Source organism: Mastigoproctus giganteus, chromosome 10 (genome assembly GCF_048544385.1).
Source record: "Mastigoproctus giganteus isolate SK-2022 chromosome 10, ASM4854438v1, whole genome shotgun sequence".
NCBI classification, from domain to species: domain Eukaryota; kingdom Metazoa; phylum Arthropoda; class Arachnida; order Uropygi; family Thelyphonidae; genus Mastigoproctus; species Mastigoproctus giganteus.
Genome location: NC_143584.1, coordinates 153243524 through 153269055, shown reverse-complemented (window position 1 = coordinate 153269055; position 25532 = coordinate 153243524). Strand labels below are relative to the sequence as shown.

The 25532-nt window shown below is 38.4% G+C and overlaps 1 protein-coding gene across 1 annotated transcript in view; it reads left to right on the top strand.

Annotated features, from left to right (window-relative positions):
* The window catches only part of LOC150079392 (integrin alpha-PS2-like), a 514720-nt gene that overhangs the window by 378084 nt on the left and 111104 nt on the right, over positions 1–25532 (top strand). Inside the window, exons 15-16 of the mRNA XM_090382299.1 lie at positions 12933–13037; positions 13289–13344. Of these exons, the coding sequence (XP_090238425.1) occupies positions 12933–13037; positions 13289–13344 (161 nt within the window). The remainder of the gene's footprint in view (positions 1–12932; positions 13038–13288; positions 13345–25532) is intronic.

The window sequence follows — 25532 nt, the reverse complement described above, 5'->3', positions numbered from 1 at the left end:
GAAGCTTCTGAAGATGAAACTGAGGTCTACAGACCTGGAGACATTCACTCCAGCCCTCAACTATTTTCACAACATGAACTCAATGATCTGGTCAGACATTTTAATTTACCACAGGAATCTGCAGAACTCCTTGGTCCTGGACTTAAGTCAGAAAATCTTCTAGCACATGGAATGTTTTTCTCATGGTACAGACACAGAAGCAGAACTAGTTCCCTACTTTTCCGAGGACGGATTTATGGTTTTATGCAGTAATATAAATGACAAAATGAACTATTTAGGAATTAGTTACAATCCTGCACAGTGGAGACTTTTTATTGACTCATCAAAGGAGACTCAAAGGTGTGTTGCTCTACAATGCAAATAAATATGAATCAATTCCAACACCTCACTCTGCATATGAAAGAAATATATGAGAACTTGAAGAATTTGTTGACAAATATTAAGTATGAAGAACATGGTTGGTTGGTTGGTCTGTTGTTGACTTTAAAGTGATAGAATGTTACTTGGAAAGCAATCTGGCTACACAAAAATATTATTATTATTATTATTAGCCATATGGTGCAAGGAAGCCTGAGGCTTATGCTGCACCAGCCAAAAAAATTTTCTGAGTTACCCTGAGAAAAAGAGAGAGAGAGAGTCAGAAGTAGAAAGGAATCACCAAGAAGGAGAAGAATGATGATATCCAGCTCAGGATCCTGGGTGTGCCAAGCCCATACTCACCAGATGTGAGCCCCTGGGGTGTATCTTGCAGTGTGTGTGTGTGTGTGTGTGTGTGTGTGTGTGTGTGTGTGTGTGTGTGTGTGTGTGTGGACAATCGGGCAAGGAGTAAGTACTGAGATGTCAAGGTCTGTCCAGAAAGGGGCAGTGTGTTGCCTGGATCAAAAAACATTGTACATAAACCACTGGTAGAACCCAAAACTATCCTCTTTGCACATCAAACTGAGTTTGATGGAGCAATTTGTGAAACTTTACCTCACGAAGCCCCCTATTTCACACTACCTTTGTACTAAATTCCTATTGATCACCCGGGAGAAGCTAAAACAAGGTAGTTTTGTTGGACCTCAAATTTGCAAACTGATGAGGGACTGCAATTTTGAGGGAACTATGAATTAAAAAAAAAAAAAAAAAAAAACCAGGCATGGATTAGCTTCAGGTCTGTTGTTGAGACCTTCTTAGGGAACAACAAGGATCCAGACTACAGAAATATAGTTGAAAATATGACTGCTTTCCAGAAAATCTAAGAAGTGTTAGTGAAGAACAGTCTGAGTAGTTTCACCAGGACATTAAAGACATGGAGATGAGATATCAGGGGAAGTGGAGTGTCAACATGATGGCTGACTATTGCTGGATGCTGAAAAGGGACCATAAAGTAGAAGGATTTGGAAGAAAATTAAAGTAATAACCCATTGTAGATCAGTTTTTAAAATGAGAGTTGAGAGTGGACTTTTTACCACACTGCCCTTTTTAATAGTGTTTTCAACATGTATTTAAATAAAAAAAAGTCTGGTAAAAGTAGCATTTTGGTATAACTTCGGTACACAAATTCTGCCAAAATTAATAAAAATTTGTGAAAAACCAAATTTTCTTTTGTGATTTTTGAAAAAGCCTAACGTGATGGAAACAAATGGAAGTCATTTTTGAAATCAGCATTAGAAAATGATTCAGAAACACCCTTTTCTGAGAAAACATCAGTGAATTTTTTTTCAAAATGTGGAGCAGTGTAATCAGATCAAGAGTATTGCATATCCAATAAATCTGGAAAAAAAATCTTATTACTGTGAGTGACCAACACACCTCCAGTCAATACCTTGAAGGGTAAAATCCCATTATAAGACCTTTTGATTTACTAAACCATTCTATTTAACGGTTTTTGTTTATACTGGTTCCAGTCATTTGGTGTATAATACACTCTTATTCTTATTTTTGTTTTCCTCACAGCTTATGAAACACCAACCTTACTCAACACAGTTTGGATAGCAGTGCTGACTGCTACATGAAGCACTCATTGTGTTCATTTCATACCAACCTGTCATGTGGAAACAAAATTATTTACATCAGAAAAATATTTCTAATAATTTATATTTTATAAATTCTGCACAGCTTTCTTTTAATGCATGCTTTATGTATAATTAATTTGTAAACGTTGTATATTTTCTGATTTAGTTTATGTTTAACAAATGGTAAGTATAAATATGTAATGGCAGTAGCTAACATCGAGGCTAGAATAGCATTACCTATAAACTCAGTAAAGCAAGTATATTTCTGTATTAACTCATTTTGGCCACCTCCATAGCCAGGTGGGAAGGAGCAGCAGTGTGTAGCACACGCTTCTTGATTAGACCGGGGTTCGAGCCCATCACCACCGAATACGGAGGATGTGAAAAGTTCAGGGAATGACCACCGCATATCCCGGAGCAATATGGCCTTAGTTGCTAATGCTCCTAAAAACCAAATAACAAACAACAAACAAACATATTAACTCATTTATTTACAGAACTTCTAAGCAGAAATAACAGGTTTCCACTCTGGTTAAAAAAAAAAGATTTGCACCAGCATACTTCTTCAGTTTCACTAAAAAGTTATCACACCAACATGCATGAGAAGCTGCAAAGAATTAAATGCAACAGTTTGGGTGTGCATTTGGACATTACACACTTTGTATATTTTTGTTTTTGAGTTAGTTTAAAAACCTAATGGAAGGAGCAGGATCTTCCATGTGTTAACTTTCATTACTGAATAAAATAATATATCATTACCAGAATATATATTATCTTTATTATTATTATTATAAAAAAAAAAAAAAAACCCCTTTTCTCCTTGTATGGGATTTTTTTCCACCCTGTGACACATACTGGTACTGACTGCATGGGGTAGTTGGTCATGTTCAGTTAATATTATTATTATTATTGTTACTGTTGGTCAAGGAACTCTCTTACTATCCTACAGGTGTTCAAGATTGTGGCTTTCTGGAGTTCCATGTAAGTGTTCTCTGGGAGGCCTATTGTTGCTAGGTTCCTATGGAGGTCTTTTGGCACAAAGCTGGTGGTTGACACGATTATCAGGATGGTCATTACTTGTTCCATATGCCACATATCTTTGACTTCTAGGCTTAGGTCTGAGTATTTCCTGATCTTTTCCTTGTATGCTTTCTGGTTTGTTTGTTTGTTATTTGGTTTTAAGGAGCATTAGCAACTAAGGCCATATTGCTCCGGGGATATGCGGTGGTCATTCCCTGATCTTTCCGCATCCTCCGTATTTGGTGGTCACAGGCTTGAACCCTGGTCTAATCAAGAAGCGTGTGCTACACACTGCTGCTCCCGCACACCTGGCTACGGAGGTGCCATGCTTTCTAGAGGTTGCTGGTGTTGGGTGCTGCTATATCGATCAGGTAGGTAGCCATTTCCATCTTGTCAATGAGGGTTACGTCTGGTGTTTTGTGTGGGATCGTCTTGTCCATTATGATGGCATGGTCCCAGTATAGTCAGTGAGTAGAGGTTTCTGAGTCTCGTACTTGTAATATGGTAAACTATCTTTGATCAGCTGGTACGTTTGCACTAGCTTCTGATGTATTATCCTGGTCACATGGTCATAAAAAGCAAAATGTAAAAAACAGACTTTACAGGAAGTGGCTGAAGATAGGACATCCTAATGACTACATTCTGTACAAAAAAAGTGTTCACTTTATAAAGCTGAAAAAACAAGCACATTACGCAGCTGTACTATCAAAGCTCAAACAAGGAAAAAGGATTTTTCGTGATGACAGAAAAAAGGGTCTCGTGACTGCTGAGGTCTTTACTGAATGGTCCAAGAAGACATTTGGACAACTTCCCGCTCCCAACCAATTAGGAAGAGAATAACTGACCTCCTTCACTGAATCGTAGAAAAGGAAGAATCCGTTTCAAACTTACTAAGAAAGACACCTCTAACAACCATCACAATTACCAGAGAAAACCTCATGAAAGCCATAAATGAACTTCCTAATAAAGCAACTGTTGGTTCTGATAACTTCCCTCTTTTCATGGCAAAAAATCAGCAGCCCTTACATTATTGAGGTGTTGCATCATACTTTCAATCAAATCATTCAAAAAGGTACTCTCCCCTGTATATGGAATAGCTGTTGATCAGGCCCATTCCAAAAATAAAGAAACCAAAAAAATGCCAAAGACTATAGACTCATAGCTATAAGTTGCACCATCTTGAAAATTTTTGAGAAGACTCTTCTCTCAGCTCTAACCCAACACTGATTCAGGCATCGTCCTCTGCACCTACACTCCGTCTTATCTAGAAGATCAACCGTCACAAATCTCCTTGAGACCCTTTTCCGGATGCAGAAAGCTCTCAACAATAAGGAACAGCTCGATATTATCTTCCTAGACATATCCACAGCTTTTGACAATATCTTGATAACGGCTCTGGAACAAATTTTATCTTTCTACTTCAAAATATAAGGCAATCTCCTGAAGATTTTATGTAACATTCTGAAGGAAAGAAACCTCATAATCTGTAATGACGATTTTATTGCCCATCACTTCATTTTGCAGGGAGTACCACAGGGAGGCATACTCTCCTCACTGTTATTTGCTGCAGCTCTGGAACCATTTTTTGCATCCCGTAAAGGCAACTTTATTACATATGCTGATGACCTGAAATTCTTCATCAAATCTAAAGATCTACAACAAGTTAAGCAAACAAATCAACAAGCCAATAACACAATAAACGAACTGGAGCATTACCTCGATTGTATTGGACTATGTTTAAACCCAAGCATATCTGCCCAGGTGACAATTACAAAGAAAAAGAGCAGGACAGGAACAATATCTCTATGCTGGTAAGCGGATGCGAAGTTCCAAAGGTTAAATTGCATGTAGACCTTGGCCTAAAATGGGATGAGGGACTAACATTCTCCGAGCACTTTGATTACATCAAAGTTAAAACATATGCAGCACTCTGGGCTGCCAAACAGGAGTTAATTGGAATTAGAAACCCAAATCTTGTTAAAAAGTATATCTTGAAATGTATACTTCCCATCCCACTGTATGCTTCAAAGATTTGGTCTTCTGCCCCACCGAGCAACCTGAAAGCTTTCCTAAGAATTGAATACTGGCTCTTGAGAGGGCTGAACATGATCTCAAATCACCCATTTACTATCTCTAGAGCAGCGGTTCCCAAAGTGAATTCCACGGAACCCCAGGGTTCCATGATAAAATTCAGGGGTTCCGCGAGACAAGGTGTCCTCTATCTTTCTTGTTTCATAAAAATGGGTAGGTATTTTAAAAAAATGAAAGAATTTAAGTTATGTAAAAAGTTACTCAAGAAAAATACAAAAAAATTACGTTATTCATTATTTAAATGCATGAAATACATTTCGTTATGGAATCTGAAATATGTACTGCAAAATAAGTAAGATCAATTTTAATCAATTGAGAGGTAATGGAGAAAAATTCGACAAGACAACTGAGGAAATGTGCGTAAATACATTAAAAATTATTGTAGGTGGCCCATCGTCTACTGACTGTGACGTCACTGTACCAGCAGCACGGCCTGTATATAATAACTATATATATAGTTAGGGTTCCGCAATTTTTGAAACAGCATATAGGGGTTCCGCAACAAAAAAAGTTTGGGAACAGCTGCTCTAGAGCCATCCTACTTTCCAATCTCAGCATTCCTCCCTGAAACAGGCAATTACAAGAAACATTTTCACAAGAAACATTATCACAAGGAACATTTTCACATTAGCCCAACTGCTAACAGGAAGATTAGATGCTCCCAGTATTGACGGCTTGTTTCACTCTTGTCGAGAAGCCACCAGGATTGCTGAAACAAGACATCCTCTTCAAAGCAAATTAAAAAACCTGGACAGCCTAAGTCGCTTTTTTTCCAGCAAACACAATATAACTGGCGCCTCCATAGTCAGGTGAGCAGGAGCAGCAGTGTGTAGCATACGATTCTTGATTAGACTGGGGTTCAATCCTGTGCCCACCAAATACGGAGGATGTGGAAAGGTCAGGGAATGACCACCGCATATCCCCGGAGCAATATGGCCTTAGTTGCTAATGCTCCTAAAAACCAAAATAAAAGCAACAACAACAATAGAACTCTTCAATCAACTAAGAATTGAACCAGAAAAGCTCTCTAATGAAAAAGCCTACAGATTGCAAGTCTTTGCTGATTCCTATCGTCTCCTGTAACTGTAGTGCATAGCCACTTGGCTCAAAAATGGCATTTAATTTTAATTGCTTCTAACTATATATTCTCGGTATTCTAGATGCCAACCTAAGATGTTAAAATTTTAAATATTCTGTGATGTTCAAAGATGCCAAAAATTTTAAATATTCTATTATAAAATCATAATTACTCATGTATTCCAAAATTCTGTATTCAACCTTTCTGGGTGAACTTCCCATGGACTTTGTAACCTTTGCTCATTGGTCCGCTTCACACCTTAGAATGTAACTCTCACGCTACTAGCCAATGGCTGTCCCAGGGGTGTCTCTTCAACAGAGAAATAAATTGATAATAATAATAATAATAATATCCGTGAGTGTACTCTGTCTGAGTGATCACTTTGTATCCTGCTGTGATGTACTGGATTGTTTTTGGGGCCAGGTGGCATTGTCGACATGTGTCATCTGTTACTCCAGGTTCCTTGGCAATGTATTTCCTGTAGTTCCTGGTGTTGATTACCTGATCTTGGATGGCAAGCATGAATCTTTCAGTCTCGGGGAAGAGCCTTCCATTCATGAGCCGAGCATTGGAAACCATCTTATCTATGTAGCCTTGATCTTTCTGTCTTTATTTATTCTGTTTGTGTGAGTGTGGTTCTCTTGTTGAGGTTGAATGTTGTGTACCATTTATATATCTTTCTTATGGCTTGGTAGATTGGCCCTGTGTTTTCCTGGAAGTAATCCTGCAGGATCTTAATTGCCTTCTCTTGTTCAATGAGATCAGTCAATCCCCTCCCTCCATGCTTCTTTCCAAACTATGACTGACTTCGGTTGGTGTTGGTGCTTCTTGGTCATCATTAACCTGGTTGATCTCATAATATTCTCCAGCTTGGTGTTAATGTAATCTATGATCCCAAAAGAGATCACAGATTGGACTAACACCAAGGCTGAGACTGCATAAGTGTCAGTGTTCCCGCCATTCAGCTTTGATTTTAGCAGGCTTGTCAGTCTCCGGTGGTATTTCTCAGTGAGGTGGGCCTTGATCTCCTTATATTCTAACTGGTGGGCCTGCATCATCCTCATATATCCCTCTATCATGGCTTCAATCTCTTCACCGGTCTTCAGCTGGTAATTTTGTTTGATTGGATGTCCTTGATGCAATCCATTGCTCTTGCATTTGTCTAGGCCAGATTGCATCCTGATGTTAGTGCTGAACTCTTCAGTGACCTGGAGTGGCTGTTGGAGTTGATTCTTAGATGCAGCATAGAGTTTGATGTCATCCATGTACATGAGGTGAGAGAGGGTGTACAGGTTCTACCTCCCTTCTTTTAGGAGATATCCGTACATGTAGTTATTGAGAATGGTGAACAGTGGGTTGAGTGCTAGACAAAACCATAGTGTGCTCCGGGCATCTCCCTGAACAATTCCCCTTCTGATAGGTATTGGTTTGGCCATGATGTTCTCGACCTTGATGGTGGTCCTCCATTTTTCCATGGTTGCTTCTAGGAAGTGTGTTAGTGTCGAGTTGACTTTGTAGATCTTCAGTGTCTCTATCAACCAGCTATGGCTAGCAGAGTTGAAGGCCTTGTAGTAGTTGATGTAGGCCACGTACAGGGTGTGGTGCTTCTTGTAGGCTTGCTCGATAACTGCAGTGTCACAGGTCAATTGCTCCTTGCATCCTCTGCTCATCTGCTTACATCCTTTCTGCTGCTCAGCCACGATGTTCTGGCTCTCCAAATGGTTTGATATCTTTTTAGTTATGTAGCTGGTCAGGATCTTGTACATTGTTGGGAGACAGGCAATTAGTCTGTATTTTGCCGGATTTGTGGTATCTTTGTTTTTAGCTTTCAGGTCGGTGATTCCTTAAGTCACAGACCCTTGGATTGTGTCAGGGTGCATTATTATCTTGGGGAACTTCTCTGCTATATGCCTGTATGTGTGCAGCTGAACTTCTTATACCAGTAGTTGTGGACGTTATCTATTCCTGGGGTTGCCCAGTTGTGGGACTTCCTGATTGATTGTTTTACATCTTCCCGAATCTCTTATTTTGTCATCTCTTGTATGTTCTTCATTTTCTTTCTTTACAGATCTATCCAGGGGGCACAGCCATTATGGCTAATTTCACTGCTCCACAGGTTTCTCCAGAAATCCTTGAGTACCTTCTGGATAAGGGTCTGTTGTCTTCTGTCTCCTCTTGTCTGATTTTCCTGTAGAAGGCACTCTGGGTTTCATCAGATGCCTGTTGTCTGTTTTCTCTGGGCACTCTCCCAGTAATGGCAAAGCACTTTGTTTTCTGTTTATACTCTTGCTGAGCCAGGAGTTTCTGCTTGAGGGTGTCAAGATATTCTCTGATTATAGGTGTTGTGTTTGCTGCTCTGGATATTGTCTTTCTTGAGGATGGCCTTTACTTTCTGATCAGCTTCTTACTTCTGTTACTTCATTGGTATTGGCTAGGCTGGCCAATCTTCACTTATATAAATAAATAAATTTTCTGTTTATACTCTGGGGCGACCACACAGTCAGAGGAGACCACAAGATAAAGATCTCTTCCGTCTTCTGCTGTAGCTTCTTTCCCAACTGATGGTTCCTTGTCTTTTCGTTTTGTTATGTTGTTTTTTTGGTTTCCCTTCCATTCATTCTGGTGGCTGCTACAGTGGCACAATAAAAGGCTATACGGATGGTGTCTAGTGTTACTTTGTTGTTGTTGAGATAATCTGAGATGGTCTATGACTTGCCAAAGGATTCTGTTAGCTCTCTTCTTCACTATGGTGTTGGGTCTTTGTGGGGCCCATTTCCTCAAATTCTGCTAGGGCTTTCTTCTACTCTTCTATTCTGGATATTGCGATCTCATCTGTTTCCACTTCAGCTGCTTCTGGTTGCAGTTCTTGTACTTGCTGTTCCTCCCCTAGTTTTCATTCCATTATGTTCATATTCCTTATTGTTTCTAGTGGGTTGCTCACGTCCTGCTTGAATCTTTTGCAAGATTGCAGGAGCTGTCAGGTTCTTAACGATGGTCCGTCTCTGGTCTGCTATTCACTGTTTGGTGACCTGAACAGTTGGAACTGTTCCAACCACTTGGTGTGTAGTACATTGTCACATCTGTCTCTAGCTTCATTACTTTGTAGTATGCTGGTATGGTGAATACATTCATTTCACTGCTCATCTTCATGCATTAGTTTCAATCTTGTTTCATTAGTTTCATTCTCGCTTCCTTTGTGGGTGGTCACTAGTGCAGTTGCACAGGAAGCACTTCCAGATGGTTGGCCTGTGCGGTCTTGCTCTTCAGTTGTGGTAGCCATACGGGAGACAGTGCCGCTCATATCACTTATCTGTGGGAGACTGTCTAGAACTTTTCGAATTGACCCCTCTGCCTAAGTCCTGTACACAAGAGACTTTATCCTGTGCCACACTTGATGCTGTATGTTCAATATTTCTACTTCTCATCTTCTTCCATCTGTGGAGATGGACCTGTTTTAGCTTTGGCTTTTGTATCCATTGGCGGATAGTAGTTATTGGGAGCAACATCAGATTGTGCCACTCCCTGCCTCAGCCATTACTTCGACCTTAGGGAAGGTAGGTCAGATGAAACAACTTTTGTAATCCCCTCCCCTATTGCAGTGGGATCTGGGTCCATGATAATAACGATAATAACAACACTGTTAGTGTTGTTATTATTGTTATTAGTGGCTTATGATGCAATGAAGCAAGCTTATAAAGCATCAGCCACAAAAAAAAAAAAAAAACCACTCCCGCATCACTTGTCCACCTTATCCAATAATTTGTCTAGTTCTTCATTGAATTTATTCAGACTGCCCACTTCTACACCAGATGGAAGTTTGTTCCAGCAGTCAACCACCCACTGGGCTGAAGGAAAACCTCCTCACATATATTCTGCAGTCATCCTTCCTCAAATTATGTCCCCTCATGTGTGTAGTCTGAGGAAGAAGGAAGAATACCATCAGTATTGAGCTTACTCAATCCATTTAAAGCCTTAAAAATCTCAATCAGATCACCTCGCAGTGCCTAGTCTCATGACCCTGCAGTTTGCTGAACTGAAACCTGTCTTGGTAAGAGCACCCTTTTGTTCCCTTCACCAATCTTATTACCCTTCACGTCACCTGTTCTGGTAGATCTACATCCTTCCTAAAATGAGTCCTCCAGATGTGTGTGCAGTACACTCAAGATGCAGCCTAACCATTGCCTTATATAGCAGGATATCCATGAGCTGTGCTGACTGCCTATCTGTATTGCTCAGAGAACTTCATGTCTGACTGCATAATGTTCCCAAGGTCTTTTTTCTTTTTTTTTCCCCACTGACCTGAATATAAAGTGTAGTACCACAGTTGTTACGTTAATCTGGGATTACTGCTACCCATATGCAGTACCTTGCATTTATCAATATTAAAGTTCAACTGCTGTTTCCCAGCCATCAGCCTAATTTGTTTAGCTCTTGTTGCAGCAGCTTACCCTGATTACTGTCATTAACCACCCTGCCAACCTTTATATCAATTGCAAACTTAGACATTAAGCCTGATATACCTTCATCAGCATCATTAATCAATTGGCCCAGCACTGAGCCCTAGGTTCAGTGAAACCTATATATATATATATATATATATATATACTGTGTCGAATTTTCTGTCAGATGATTCACTCATGGAAAGTACTGAAATGTTACTTAGATTAAAATTTACAATAGTCAGAACACCATACCAAGCATTGGTTTTGTTAAGGAAGCATTGAATAATCTATGGTTGAACCACCAAGGTCTAATGAAATTCATTGTAATCCTATCATCATGATCTTATTTAATCTTTAAATATTGCGAGTTGTATTCTTTTGTTTGTTGATGCAATGAGATTTTCCAAATTCATTTTTATCTTCCATCTGGCAGAAGTACTATTCATGATCATACCAGAAAGTTTCATTGTGAGTTAAACAAGCTTCATATTCACTTTAGATGCCTTTGTGAAAATGTGACAGACCTCCTAGCAGTGTACATTTCATTTTCAATATTGCTAAATGATAAAGTACACTTTCAATTAATTAGAAGAGGGAATCTATGTGATTGTTCATCATTGTGAAATAATTAATTAATTGAGACTACACTGTTATATCACATGGTAGATTTAAGTAATTTATTATTGAAATGCTATAATTTGAATTATTTAAATTTCTACTCAATGCAAAATGCTTAAACAATTCTGGCTACATTTCGGGAACTTACTGTTTCCCATCTTCAGTCCTATTGGGTGGTACCACACTTATGATCTTATTTAATCTTTAAATATTGCGAGTTGTATTCTTTTGTTTGTTGATGCAGAACTCAAGGTAGTGGAGAAAGAAAAAGGCATAGGGGTGACTGTGCAGTCTGACATGAGGTACTTTAAGCAGTGCAGTACACTTTGTTATGGTAAAAAATGAAAGTAATCAGCAATAATAAAGTGATGAAAAGAATTAAAAATATTAAGTGATGAAATCAATGAAAAACTTTATTCTTATTGTTTAACTTTTTAGCATTAGCATTAGTAGAGGCATATGATGCAAGAAAGCAAGCTTATACAGCATCAGCCAAAAAAAAAAAAAAAAAACACCTTCTCATTTCACCCATCCATTCACTCCAAAAGTTTGTCCACTTCTTCCTTGAATTTATTTAAGCTTTCAACTTCCACAATGACAGATGGAAGATTGTTCCAGCACTCAACTACCCACTTGCTAAAGGCGAATTTTCACACATCTATTTGACAAATGTCTTTCCTCAGTTTCAGTTTGTTCCCTCAGGTTTGTAATCTGAGCAGGAGGAAGAATATCATCAGCATTGAACCTGCTCAATCCATTCAAGGCCTTATACACCTCACTCAGATCACCTTGCAGGTGCGCCAATTTGCAGAACTTAAGCCTTTCTTCATAAGAGAACCCTTTGTTCTCTTCACCAATCGTGTTTCCCTTCTCTGTACTCGTTCTAGCAACTCTACATCCTTCCTAAAATGAGGCATCCAGACCTGTATGCAGTACTCAAGGTGTGGCCTGACCATTGCCTTATACAAGGGGATAATCAGGTCCTTATCCCTGGTAGCAAAACTTATCAGTGATGCACAGATTTTCCATCCAGTCTTAAAATATAGTGCAGTTATAAGTGGTGTTCATTGAAAATATTTTCTGGTCACTGCAGCAATTTTCTCTCTAAATTTAAAATAATAATAATAATAATAGTAGTAATTTTTTTAATTTCACAATATAAGTGATTAAATATGCTGACTTTCAGTGAAAACATTTCCACTACAAGCTCATAATCTGCCATCCCAAAAGCAACATCTGTTACTGCTGGAAGCAATGAGCATCATAAACTCAGATATCCACTGCACAGTGGGATGCTTCCCAAAAGACTGTTTGGGAAAAAAATTTAATCAGTATTGAAATTGGGTAGAAATCTGCAATGGAGTGCATTGCAGTTGATCTGTCATTTGGAATTTCCATGAAAAATACGGAAAAATATAGCAAGATTGCATTTATATATATGTATGAAACCCATTTTTATGGGTGTGGTTGAAATGCTGGAAGGTTAATTAATCAACTTTCTTCCCAAAGATATTTGGGAAGAGTAGATAATTGCATTCACCAAAAATTGAAAAACAGTATGAATTTAGTTGGACTAGAGATTAAATGTTTTAAAGGTAGTATAGAGAGATTAATTCTTGCTATCTTCATATTAAAATGAGCAAGAATTAATTACATTTATAACTTTTTTTTATATATCTTTGGTAGATCTCGTCCAGTGGCAACAATATCATCAAGTTTGCTGCTTGAACCAGATGTTATTAGTTTAAATGATAAAAACTGCTCCCCTAAAAATAAATCAGATGCTCCTTGGTAAGTTCCTGTTGTGAAATTTTATTATAATTGCATGTTATAAATAGATAATGTGACATTTTGCTGCCCTCTCACATGAGAGATCTTCAAATACTCCTTACGCTAATTAAATTTATAAAACAAATCCATTCAACTTTTAAGAAATTGGAAGGGAAATCATTTGGCTGCACATACATACTTTAATAGGATTTAACAGAATTTTAATAGGAAATGCTGAGCTTGTAATAATATTCTTATTCTTTTTCTTCCAGTGTGTCTGTAACAGTTTGCTTAAACTATACTGGAATTGGTGTTGAATCTGAATTAGGTAAGCAGATTTACTAAAACAGGATGGCTTTCAGATAGTCTATATCAATGTATGTACTGTGAAGAAAGTGAAATGGACCTGAAAAGTTTCATTTACTTAAAAATATTTAAAAATATTTTAATGATTAAAATGTATGTTAAAATTTTTATATTTAACATGCAGAATAATTCAGAATATATAGAAATATATGGTTTTTTAAGCATATAACTTTGTGTGTTTCTTGAACTCAGTAAACTTACCAAGCACTGAGTGAAAGCTGGGGCTTGAAGTTCGTATTGGTGACATTAATATTTCAGTTTGTATAAGTATAGTGTGAAAGCATCAATAATACATAGCCAAATCTGAATGAACAGAATATTAGCAAAGCGCCATCGTTTTAAGTTATATCTCATATTGTGAATACTTAAAACGATGCTGCTATGCTAATATTCTGCTCATTCAGATTTGGCTATGTATTATTGATGCTTTCGCACTATACTTATACATAATCTAGACTTTTCCGTAGCTTGAGGCTTACGCCCTAAATGCTTTACATTTCAGTTTGTTTGCCACCAGTCATGTGACATAATTAAGTATAAGTTTGCTTCTTTGCATCATTTGCAAATATTAATACTAATACCAATATAGCTCAACAAAAACTAGTCTTGCCACACTTTCTCTTACACGTCAGCTGTTACATGATCAGCAGCAACTCAGATTGTATTTTTTTCCTGAGTAAATATGCATCATGATAGTTAATAAACCTGATCTGTAATGAAGCTCCAGAAGAAAACATTCAATGGCATGAGGTTTGGAGATTGTAGAAACAATGGAATTGGTTTAATTCGATCTTCTGACTGAGGATTTCTGTCATCTGCAGTTATCTGTTTCAAAAGTTTCTAATGTGTTGATTGGGGCTGAAATTGAGCAGAAACACCGTTGCATTTGATGAGTTTACTTTTGAAAATTAAACTCAGTTAACATGTTTCTAAGACATTAAGTTGGTTGATGCCAGTTACATATTTGAACTTAATTGTGATTAATTATGTTGCCTAATTTTCAGAACCAACTGGTATATAATGTTTGAATATACAGTCCATTATGGTTATTTGGGGCACATCGAGACTAGTGCATTTTGGCCCGATTAAGCGGTTGCCCCAATTATCTGAAGTTTCATGTAAATAGTTAAAAAGTTATTGTACAATGTACCCCCCCCCCTTTACAATTGGTTCACTGTACAATAAAATCACGTTATGATGGAGTCACCATAGTAAGCGCCGGTCATTGTGATCACGTTTGTGAAATGAATTTTAATTCTATTAAACAGCGATTCTAATTAGCAAAAATAGGAGGAATATTATCCACAGGCTATAAAAGCAAAGATATATTAAGCACAAATTTATTACCTTACCAATTAAAAAACTAAATGATACGTGAAAATCGGGAGAATATACATGATAATCAGAATAATTAATATGTACTATAATATGTACATACTAACTAGTTGACATTTCTGTTCGTTGACATTTGTGGATGGGGGTTAAAATTTAAAACAGTAAAAAGATAAGCAATCAATAACAAAGAACATGGCACACACACACATATTGCAAGTAACACGATACACGCAAGTGAGAACTGAGTAACGAGTTACAAAGCTTTAAAAATAGGAATAAAGAGATCTTAAAAATAATTTTTTTTATATGATTGGAGATTTCATGGATGTGTAAACACATTTCACCATAATAACCCACAGAATTCCAGCTGTCAGTGTTATTGCAAATTCAGTAAGATCGAGTTTACTGTCCGTTTATGATAGATTTCACTAACAGAAAAGCCCAATAAACAGGTGACTGCTAATGGTTTTTATTTTTTTTATGATTATGACCTCTAGAATTTCAACTGAACCATGTGGTACCCCTACGATTGTCTCCAGCGGTACCATGTGGTACCGCTGGAGACAATCGTAGGGTAATCTCCAGTGCTGCGGTCTCCTGCCCCGATTAAACAGCATGCTGTCCCAATTAAGCGAAGTAAACCCTGCCTATTTTCTCGATTGGTTTCTGTTTTTTAAGATTTGCCCCAAATAAACGGCTGCACCGATTAACTGGTGGCCCAAATAACCGGAATCCACTGTATTAGATAACCTTTTCAAAAAAAATATGTATATATTTCTTCTTATTTTTGTTGCTAAATATTAGCATTACACTTAAATCAAGATATACAACTACAACTCCTAGTGAAGTTTTGTTCATGAAGAAAAGTAAGGTGCGTCCGTATGGGGATCTTCTGATAGAGACTACTCAATCCCATCATTCTGCCAAGCTATTAAATCTGACAAACATTGGTAGACATACAATAACAGTTACTCACCCCATGCCACTATGAACTTCTCAAAGGAAGTAATAAGAGAATGGGACTTATTAACTGTATCAGAGGAGGAAATTGTCCAAGAACTACATGAACAGAGTCATCCAAGCAAGGAGAATCATAACTCCAAAAGAGGGCAGTCTTGTTCCAACAAGGAGTATAATCCTCATTTTTAGCTCTCCTAACTTACCAACATATGTCAAAGCAGGCTGTTTCCACTGCCACATCTGATATTACATTTCTAATCCCATCAGGTTCCTCAAGTTCCAAGAATGTGACCAAGTCAAAACTGCATGTCGAGGGGAGGCAATATGTCCTGATTGCGGATCAAAGGAGCACAGACCGTCTGGCGAAGTCTGGATGATTTGTGCTCCTTTGACTAATTACAAAAAATAGTTGGCAAACCATCTTATGGTTTGCCAACTATTTTTTGTAATTTTGTTATCCAGTTTTCTCTTTGATCGCTCACTGAGGGTGATGGTAGATGGGTGTCTCTCTTCTAACTTTTCCACTAATGCTGGCGTCCCCCAAGGTTCAGTTCTTTCTTCCACTCTTTTTCCTCTTGTATATTAATGACTTTCATTGACTGGAAATTCTATCCATAGTTTTGCCGACGATAGCACATTGCATTCCACTTTCCATTTTGAGAAACCTTGCCCTGCTCAATCAGCTTCAGCTTCTCGAATATCCACTACCAATTCCTTAAATGCCTATCTCCAGGTAATTCTTCAGTAGAGAAAAGACAACTTGGTTGATTTCTATCCTTCTAAAACTCAATCTTGTCTTATAACTCACAAAAACGATTCTTCTGCTCCTATGCTTATCTTTGGTGACACTCCGATTTCTAGGCAAGTTGATATATCTCTTTTGGGGATTACCCTGACTTCTAATCTCTCTTGACACAAGCACATTACAAATATCGCTTCCTCTGCATCTAAAAAACTTGGTTTTCTCTTTCGCTCTTGGCAAAAGAGAAAAACAAAAGAGAACAGCCGTTCAATCTGTATAAATCGCAAATCCGCCCTACCATGAAATATTGTTCCCACATCTGGGGTGGTGCCCCCAAAACCTCTCTCAGGCTTTTAGATTCCATTCAGAGGAGGGTAGTTAGGTTAATTAATGACTCTTCACTAACAGAGTCTCTCCACTCTCTGTCTCATAGATGTACTATTTCTGCCGCATGCCTTTTCTACAGATACTTCCATGAATTGGCTTCTATAATTCCTGCTTTCTCTTTCAAAACAGTCCGAACATGTGCCACCACCAGCCAACAGCCATTTACTGTCCAACTTCAAACTCACGGAACCAACTTTTCATCTTCCTCGTTTATTCATTTAACTGCCGTTTTCTGGAACAACCTTTCTTCTTCTGTCTTTTCTGAAAATTACAGTTTACAGAAGTTCAAGTCTAATGTCAACAAATATCTTTTTTCCTCTTCTCATCCTCCAACTCAAGCATGGTACTAAGTCCTATAGGTTCTAATACCTCTCGTGTTGGGGTTTTCATAAAAAAAACCAAAAAAAAAAACCAAGGACAACCAATCTAATTGCACTGCTAGCACTCCTTATTGCCCAAACTGTAAGGATGACCACCTGGCATTCTCCAGATATGTGAACTATGGAAGCAAGGGAAAAAAAATCAGAATATATAAAGTGGAGAACAATGTTACCTGTTCAGAGGCAAGAAGAGAAACTTGAGAAGAGTCAGAGCAAATGTATGCCACTACTGCTCAACATTTTCAATCAGTAGGTGTTCAGATAGATGTATCAGTTCCCACAAATATTTTTATCACTAATTGGTCACATTCCTTGCTCTACTTCCAAACAATGTCCTTTGCAACAAACAGCTGAACAAGCCAGTAATACCCCAATTACTATTAAAACTAATGTACCTCCAACAGCAAAACCAAAAGTGGCAGAAATGACCAAACTGTAGCCAATGGATGTCAGATATAATAGAACAGGATGATCCAGATGATGGAATTTTAGAATTCCACACAACCGATGAGATGGACATAACACATCTCTATTTTCTTAAGAAAGACAAAATATAAATAGATCAATACAGTAATACCCCGAAGTTACGCGATAGGTGGGTCCGACGAAAATCGCGTAAGTCGAATTCGCGTAAGTCGGGGTACAACTTTGCATATAAATACATATAAATTTTGCTTAATTGGGACCAAGGACTAACAAAAACACTAGTTTAGAAGAAAAATATTAATAAAATGGCAGTTCTTTATACATATTAATACAAAATATGTATTAAAAAACAAATGACTTACGTTAAAAAGTTATTTCGATGTCGATGGCTTCATAAAATCTAAAAAATTCGTCTGACGACACAGCGCGTTCTTTTTTTCACGCAGAATTTCTTCGTAGCAAGCTAATAATTTTTTTATTCCTTGCTTTGTAGCTATAACGCGTTCTTCGTTGGAGTCTATGTTTTCTAAAATTTTTAAGCCCTTTACAATTGAGCCCTTTTCAATTTTCAACCCGTCAAGTTTGCAATTGTCATGTGCTTTTCGCCGTTGCTTCGTTTAGGCCTGTAGCACGTGCAATATCACATGGTCTTTCATTTCGCTCAAAGCGTTTCACAATTTCATATTTTTTCTCTATCGACAGAGGCGGACTGGCCATAAGCCTTACCGGGGAAACCCCGGTGGGCCAGTGTGATTTTGGCCATAAACCATAGTATGAGGCCACTATAAATTTTCCCCGGTAAGAATTTTTGATCCAGTCCGCCTCTGTTTATCGATAATTGCTTTTCTTTTTCTCTCTGAATCTGCAGTGTCTTCACCAGGACGCTTCCTTTTCACACTTTTAATTAAGTATTTTACTCATTTTTAGGGAATAAAGCACAATTACAAAACGAGGAGGCACGCTTGATACGCATAAACAAAGCTGCGCGCATGTAGCAACTGAATAAACAACACCATAAAGGCAGACATACACTATTAACACCTCACATTTCTAGGGGTTACTACCATAAAACAATAAAAATCCAGTTGCGTTTCTGCTAGTGAAATCTGTTATAAACTGGTAGTAAACTCGATCTAATTGCATTTGCGATTATACCGATTGCTGGAATTGTGTTGGTTTTTACGTTATTATGGTGAAATGTGTTTCCCCTTCACTGATATAAAAAACATAAAAGCAGCAAAGTTGAATTTTGGTCATCTTTCGCTCTCATTCTCCGCCGTCGCACCGTATATCGATAACATACGAAAAACGACCTTGAAGATAGTGGGCGGCAGCGTTGCCAAATGAAAAAATCAAGAACCGCGTAACTCCGAGTTCGCGTAAGTCGGGGTAGCGTAAGTCGGGGTATTACTGTACAAGCAACTTACAACTAAAAAGCAGTCAGAATCAAAAATAACCCATAAATCCACTTTATGGAAAGAATTCTTCAATGAAATTATAGAGGTTTTTGTATCACAAAGGAAGATTTACACAATATTATTGATTAACATGAATTAATAGGCATATCCTTACAAGGAACTTACTTAAATCCACAAATGTATCCTACCTTTAAAAATTATACCAACTTTAAATGAGATTAGCAGTAGCATTAGCATTAGTAGAGGCATATGATGCAAGAAAGCAAGCTTATTCAGCATCAGCCAAAAAAAAAAAAAAAAAAAAAAAAAAAACACACACCACTCCCATTTCACCCCTCCGTTCGTTCGAAATACCTGTCCAGTTGAGCCTTAAATTTGTTTAGGCTATCAACTTCAACAACAAGTGATGGAAGTCGGTTCCACCAACCAACCACCTGCTGGCCAAAGGCAAATTTCCGCACATCTATCCAACATCCGTCCTTCCTCAATTTGAATTTATGCCCTCTGAGGTGATTATTCTGAGCAAGATGAAGAATCCCATTGGCATTGAGCATGCTCAAACCATTCAAAGCCTTATACACCTCTATCAGATCACCTCGCCGGTGCCTAGTCTCCAGACTCTGTAATTTGCAAAAATTAAGCCTTTCTTCATAAGAGCAACCCTTTGTTCCATTCACTAATCTTGTTGCCCTTCTCTGCACCCGTTCCAGCAGCTCTACATCCTTCTTGAAATGAGGCCTCCAGACCTGTATATAGTACTCAAGATGTGGCCTAACCATTGCCTTATACAAGGGAATAATCACCTCCTTATCCCTGCTAGAAAAATTCCTGTATATCATTGACAAGACACCATGAGCTACTCTTGCAGCTTGTCTGCGCTGCTCAGAGAACTTCATATCTGCCTGCACAATTATCCCCAGGTCCTTTTCATTCTCCACCACTGTCAGTGTAGTACCGCAGAGTTTATACGTTGCTCTGGGGTTACTGTTTCCCATATGTAGTACTTTACATTTGTCAATGTTAAACTTCATTTGCCACCTCTCAGCCCATCTGTTCAACCTTTCCAGATCCTGTTGCAGCAGCATAGCGTCAGTAGTGTCCTTAACAACCCTGCCAACCTTTGTATCATCTGCAAACTTGGACATTAAACTTGATATCCCATCATCAATAACATTCATAAACACCGAAAACAACAACGGACCCAACACTGAACCCTGAGGAACTCCACTAATAACATTAGTCCACGTTGAGCAGTGTCCATTGATTACCACTCTCTGTCTTCTCCCCCTCAACCACCCCTTTATCCATAGCAGCAATTTGCCTCCAATGCCACACTGCTCCAATTTGTGCAGCAGTCTTCCATATGCAACAGTATCAAAAGCCTTTCTAAGATCCAAATATATAATATCAAAGTTATTCCCTGTATCCAGTTCTTTTGTGACTACATCACAGTATCCAATCAAATTGGTAAGGCAAGACCTGCCCTTAACAAAACCATGCTGCGTCTGAGCTATAACTGAATTCTTGTCTAGATGATCCTGCAGTGCTTCTTTAACCAGTGCCTCCATTAATTTACCTGGAACAGAAGTTAAACTAACAGGTCTATAATTACTTGTGTCAGCCTTTGATCCTCCTTTGTGAATTGGGGTTACATTTGCACATCTCCAGTCTATGGGTACCTCCCCTGAGTCCAAAGAAGCTCTCATAATTATGGCTAGGGGTTTGCTTACTTCCTTTGCTGCCTCCTTTAATATAACTGGATAGATCCCATCCACCCCAGGTGCCTTTTTTATGTTTATCCTCAACAATCTCTCCTCCACTTTCCTCTCAGTTATTACAAAATCATCCAGCTCACTGCCAATGTTTACTTTACCTACATCATTCTCCTTCCTGAGTAACTCTTCATGCATGAATGTAGATGCAAAATACTCGTTTAGATTGTTAGCCACCTGAGCAGGATCCTCAACTGTTGAACCATCAATATCCAGTGGACCAATCTGATTCATCCCTTTCCTTCTTGAGTTTAAATATGTAAAGAACTCTTTTCTGTTTTTCTTTGCATCCTTTGCCAAGGATTTTTCGTAGTCTGCCTTTGCCTGCCTAATCTCCTTTGTGACTTGGTTACAGACCAACTTATATCTATCATATGCTTCCATGTCACCCATTAATTTGTATGTATCCCATGCATTTTTCTTCTCTGCCACATGTCTCATTAGTTCATCTGACAACCATTTAGGCCTAAACCTTGAACAATATTTCTTAGTTGGTATGTAAAGCCTGGTAGCCTCCAAAATTAGTTCCTTGAATGCTTCCCATTTTGAGTTTGCTGTTGGTAACATCATCAGTTGGTCCCACTGTATAGAATTTAAATACTGTCTCAGACCATCATAGTCGCCTTTACGAAAACAAAAACCCTTCCCTTTACCTCTGATGGTAGTTACCTCCTTGAGTAAATCCCACTTCAACACACTGTGATCACTGCCACCTAGTGGTTCATTTATCTGCAGATTCTTAATACATGAAGAATCACTACTGATAATCAGATCAAGAGTATTGCTCCTTCTTGTTGCCTCACGAACATGCTGATGTAGAAAACAATCATCCAATAAATCCACAAAAGCCTTGCTAGTGTGCAAGTGACCAACCCACAAATTCCAGTCAATATCTGGGAAATTAAAATCCCCCATTATAAGACTCTCTGATTTACTGGCCCACTCTATTTCCCTGTACAATATCTTATTATACTCATCAGAGTCATTAGGCCTATAGCACACTCCTACTCTCAATTTTGATTTCCCTATGTCACACCAAACTGACTCGACACTGCCCTGTCCATCGATGTCGACTGGCTTCACTTCCTTGGACTTTATGTGTTTCTTAACTAATAGCATAACCCCTCCTCCCCTCCTGTCCTGTCTATCCTTTCTATACACATTGTATTCCCCAAATTCCAGTTCCGCATTACTTATATCTGTGTGACACCACGTCTCTGATATCCCAACAATATCTGCCTTTGATGTTTTGAGCAATACCTCAAATTCATCAAATTTATTTACCAAACTCCTAGCATTGGTGTACATGCAGGTATACATGCACCTGTTTTTATTCTTAGCTACCCTAACACAACCCATGTGTTTACTTGTACCACAATGACTCCCAGCAGTCTCTGAAATATCCTGCATCTTGTTTTTCAGGCTTCTGCTCATTTCAATAGAAGCAGTGCAAGAATCACTTCCACCTCTGCCAGTGGCTACTGTTAATCTATTAGTCCTTGAGATAGGAGTATTGACTCACCAGACCATTGCAGGGTGGCAGTTCTTGTTAGAAACAGCATTCCATCCAAACAAGTTTTTCTTCTTCAGACTTCTTTAGAAGTAGCAGTGGCAATACGCATTGAAATTGGTATTACTCTTACAATAGCTTCCCTATACCTTCCTCCTGTTTTCACTTTCTCCTCAGATGACCTAGAACATCTAATAGATCAGCTACCATCTCCATTCTGATTACTCGGAGATTTCATTGCTCCTCATCTGCTGTGGGATTCTCCAACAATCGACAGGAGATGTAAACTAATAGAATCCCTGCTTAATGCTTAACTTGTCCTGTTATGAACATTGGTGAGCTTACCTATATCCATTTTTCTTCAGGATCAATAACTGTAATAGACCTTGCAAGCTATTCTCCTACCATGTATGCTAATACAGAGCATATTGTTTTGGATAACTCAATAAACAGCAATAAATTAATGATTCTTTGCAAACTCCAGACACAGGTAAACTTGCTTCCCTGTCTCTTCTGGCTTAAATTAATTTTGTTGGGAATGCTGGACTAAATATTCTTCCCATGTTCAGATTGATGATATATTCCAGTCCATAGATAATGTTACCAAACATAAAAATGACCAGATTTTACAAGCTGCTTGTAAAATCTGCTTGGTTATATGTTCGGTAATCCAAGCTGCTACCTCCACAATACCAAAATCTTTGGCAGTAAAGCGTAAACACAGAAAATACTGGTGTAATCAGGAATGTATACACATTTTAAAGCAAAGTGGAGGAGAAATTATTGAAGTTAAACATAAGAAAAGCACTTCGGGTGGATGGGATCTATCCAGTTATATTAAAGGAGGCGGCAAAGCAACTAAGCAAACCCTTAGCCATAATTATGAGAGCGTCCTTGGACTCAGGGGAGTTTCCCACGGACTGGAGATGTGCAAATGTATCCCTAATTCACAAAGGGGGATCGAAGGGTGACACGAGTAATTACAGACCAGTTAGTTTAACTTCTGTTCCGGGTAAAATAATGGAGTCACTGGTTAAAAATGCATTGCAGGATCATCTAGACAAGACTGCAGCAATAATTCAGATACAGCATGGGTTTGTTAAGGGAAAGTCTTGTCTGACAAATTTGATAGGATATTATGATGTGGTTACAAAGGAACTGGATGCAAAAAATAATTTTGATATCATATATTTGGATTTCAGGAAAGCTTTTGACACTCTTGCGCATGGAAGACTATTGTACAAATTGGAGCAGAATGGTATTAAGGGCAAGTTGCTACAATGGATAAAAGGATGGTTAAGTGGGAGAAGACAGAGGGTGGTAATAAATGGGTACTGCTCTTCTTGGACTAATGTTATTAGTGGAGTCCCCACAGGGTTCGGTGTTAGGTCCACTGTTGTTCTGTATATTTATCAATGATATTGATGAAGGTATATCAGGCTTAGTGTCGAAGTCTGCAGATGATACAAAGGTTGGCAGGGTTGTTAATGACAGTAATGGCAGTGTGCTGCTGCTGCTACAGGATCTAGATAATTTGGGCAGATGGGCTAAGAAGTGGCAACTGAAGTTTAACCTTGACAAATGCAAAGTACTGCATATGGGTAGAAGTAACCCCAGAGAAACGTACCAACTGTGTGGTACTACACTTAAGGTGGTAGAAAATGAAAAAGATCTTGGAGTAATTGTGCAGTCAGATATGAAGTTTTCTGAGCAATGCAGACAGGCTGCCAGGGCAGATCATGGGGTTTTGTCAATGATATATAGGAATTTTGCTAGCAGGGAAAAGGAGGTGATTATCCCTCTGTATAAGGCAATGGTCAGGCCACGCCTTGAATACTGCGTACAGGTCTGGAGGCCTCATTTTAGGAAGGATGTAGATTTACTTGAGCGTGTACAGAGAAGGGCAACAAGATTGGTGAGGGGAATGAAGGAATCCTCTTACCAAGAGAGGCTTAAGTTCTGCAAATTGCAGTGGCTAGAGACTAGGCACCTGCGTGGTGATCTGATTGAGGTATATAAGGCCTTGAATGGGTTGAGCACGCTGAATTCTGATGGGATCCTTCCACTTGTTCAGATTACGAACCTAAGGGGGCATAAATTCAAATTAAGAAAAGACCGATGTTGAATAGATGTGCGGAAATTGCCTTTAGCCAGCGGGTGGTTAATTGCTGGAACAAACTTCCATCTGTCGTGTTTAAGTTGATAGGTTGAATAAATTTAAGGAGGAACTGGACAGGCATTTGGAGGGAATGGTGGTATTTTTTTTTTTTTTTTTTGGCTTATGCTGCATAAGCTCATACACTTGCTTTCTTGCATCACATGCCACTGCTACTAGTACTACTACTACTACTACTTAACAGGAAAAAATAGAGCTTGGAATTTGTTTTGAAAATTCCCTACAACTAGATCTAACTTTAAAAAACTCATTGCTAAATTCCACTGAATAAGAAGAAAAGCAAAGAAATATGCATGGATTAGTTATTCTTTAACTGTTAACAAGGACACAGACAGTTGACTCACCTGGAGGAAAATTCAAACACTGAATGGCAAATATGTGCAGTCCCCAGTCTCAATACTGTACTGAAAAGGGTTGGAGCTGTCCTCACTGGTAGAAAAGGCAAATGCCTTAGCTGAATCATTTGCTAGTATATTGGCAGTATCCTCTTACAACCCATTCTTTCAATAAATTAAGGCATCTGCAGAACAGCATAAAATCAATCTTTCTAATGTGGTATCACACCCTTACAATCAGCCATTCATATCAACAGAACTTTTAGAATCTATCAATAAAACATCCAGTAGTGTTGCTGGTCCAGAATATTTATAGAAAATACTTACCCAAGCTCCTCGCATCACTCAATTGTCCTAGCCTTCCCAAATCCAGGAAAGGAGTGTGTCATTCCACATAATTATAGACTGATTTCACAGACTAGCTGTTTAGGCAAAGTCTTGAAAAAAAAAAAATGGTTCACAGTCAGCAGATGTGGTTCCCGGAAACTAAAAACTTGCTAAACAATAATCGGTATGGGTTTCAGAAGAATCAGTCCCCATTAGATGTGATGATAAAAGCAGAAGTAAGCATCTACAATGCTTATATAAGGAGACAACACCTGGTCATGGTTAATCTCAATATTGATAAAGCCTTTAATACTACTTGGCAACGTGGCACTCTTCAAGATAATTCAAACCTATAAGAAAATATTGCAGAAGAAGGATGCTG